Consider the following 1,836-nt stretch of genomic DNA (forward strand, 5'->3'; position numbering starts at 1 on the left):
CATGAGGAGCAATCCCGCACCCCCCTCTCCCCTCCTCTCTCTCTCTTATTCGCAGCAAGTGCACAGGGGCTTCCACTAAGCTGACCCGACTCCCCCTCCCCACACCTCCCGTCCCGCGTCGGGTTGCCACACCTGTTCTGAATAAATAATACGCAGATACCCAGCGCCACCACGAACTGAGAACTGAGAGAGTAAGAGAGAGCGAGCGAGCGAGAGAGGGAGAGAGAGAGAGAGAGAGAGAGAGAGAGAGAGAGAGAGAGAGAGATGCTCATAGAGCTTTACCGAGTGCAAGGGAGATGCAAATTTCGCAACCTCTCCAGCAATCAACCCCATAAGGTCGCCTCCGGTTCCTTCCTGCCCCCCCCCCTCCCCACCCTTTCCCATGAGAATACTCACAAGGTGCGAAGCGACCCCAGGCCTCGGAGCGAGTTTTTGCCGATGCCCTTCAGCTCGTTGTTGCTCAGGTCCCTGCAACAAGTAAAAGAGAAACAAAGCACGTTAGTATTATTGCATAGTCGACCATACAAGAAGTACCCTTACCCTTGGTATATATTTTTTTTAATATTTTCGACAAATCGAACATTTCCTACATTGTTTTGTAAATTAAAAACTTCGAAAAAGGTACATATTGTGAAACAGTGAACACTTGTCTCTTACAAACCCTTTTAGATGTAGCTTACGCATACATCTATATCATCATGCACCGCTTCGGCATTTTTGTATACGGCAGTGTGGAGACTTATGTTCAAACTGACGTATTGAAAATGGCGGAAGAGGTGCATGATACGCGTAAGCTACAATTTTTTTTAAAAAAAAAGAGTGTTAAACAAGAATTTCGAGTGCACAACATCGTAGTAAGGGTGGCTGTGGAGACCCCGCCCCGGCTGGGGGGACCCGTCGTGACAGTGTGCAGGCCGTGGGAAGCGCGCACGCCGCGGTCCACCGCACCACCCCTCTAGCCGGGCCCCGGGAGCAGCCCTCCAGTATCTCAGCCACCGCCCACCCACACCCTCCCCTTAACGCATTTCTGATGTCATTCCATCATTTCGCACACACACGCACACAACACACACACCATCGATAGCCGTGCGTCTCTATCATCGCAGAAGGGCAACCAGCACCATCACCGTCATGTTCAATTTTTAAAATAGGGGAAAAAAAAACATATTTTTTTTTAAAAAAAAAACATCAATGGTTAGTTGTGATTTAATCTTTTTTTAATGCTACAGAAGCAAAACATGATTTGTAATCTAAATGTCCGATGGAATTCTTCAAGTATAGCATTTTTATCTTCTTTTCTAGCGGTCCTCTGCGACTGTCATGTATCGATTTACTTGGAAACCTCACCTTGGCCATCCCCTCTCGACTTATTGACTAGTCCGTTACGAAGTATTTTTAATTCTGTCATGGCGCGAACACCCCCACCCCACCTCTTTTCCCTCTTCCCCCCCCTCTATCCGTAAATCGCTGCAGGTGGTGAACATCTCCTTCCCGGTTAGCACACTTCTATATCCCTCTCCCTCTCCCTCACCCTTACCCCGCCGCTTTTACAAGCGCGAGCCCGCCCCGGCTCTCTCCTTGCCGCCGATGAGGCCTCAGACCGTTCTAATGGCCAATTAGAAGACGCAAAACCCGAAGCGGTCCGCACGCGGAAAAGAGAAGAGGGGGAGGGACCCCACAGCCCCTGCACCGGTAATTTCGCAAAACGTCCAGGTCAGGATGGGCTGCTGCGTCTCTCTCATTCTCCCCCCGCCCCTCTTTTCTCGGTCTCTAACCAAATATTTCAGCATCATTCGACCAGTGGTGCCTCATCCTCACCCCCACCTTCTCTCTCTC

At 50.1% G+C, this 1,836-nt stretch overlaps 1 protein-coding gene across 1 annotated transcript in view; it reads right to left on the reverse strand.

The window, feature by feature from the left end:
* Positions 1-1,836, reverse strand: part of LOC113205099 (protein slit) — a 201,566-nt gene that overhangs the window by 27,262 nt on the left and 172,468 nt on the right. Inside the window, exon 5 of the mRNA XM_052265162.1 lies at positions 397-468. Coding sequence (XP_052121122.1) covers positions 397-468 — 72 coding nt within the window. The remainder of the gene's footprint in view (positions 1-396; positions 469-1,836) is intronic.

Source organism: Frankliniella occidentalis, unplaced genomic scaffold, assembly GCF_000697945.3.
Source record: "Frankliniella occidentalis isolate FOCC.00 unplaced genomic scaffold, Focc_3.1 Scaffold24, whole genome shotgun sequence".
In the NCBI taxonomy this organism is placed as follows: Eukaryota; Metazoa; Arthropoda; class Insecta; order Thysanoptera; family Thripidae; genus Frankliniella; species Frankliniella occidentalis.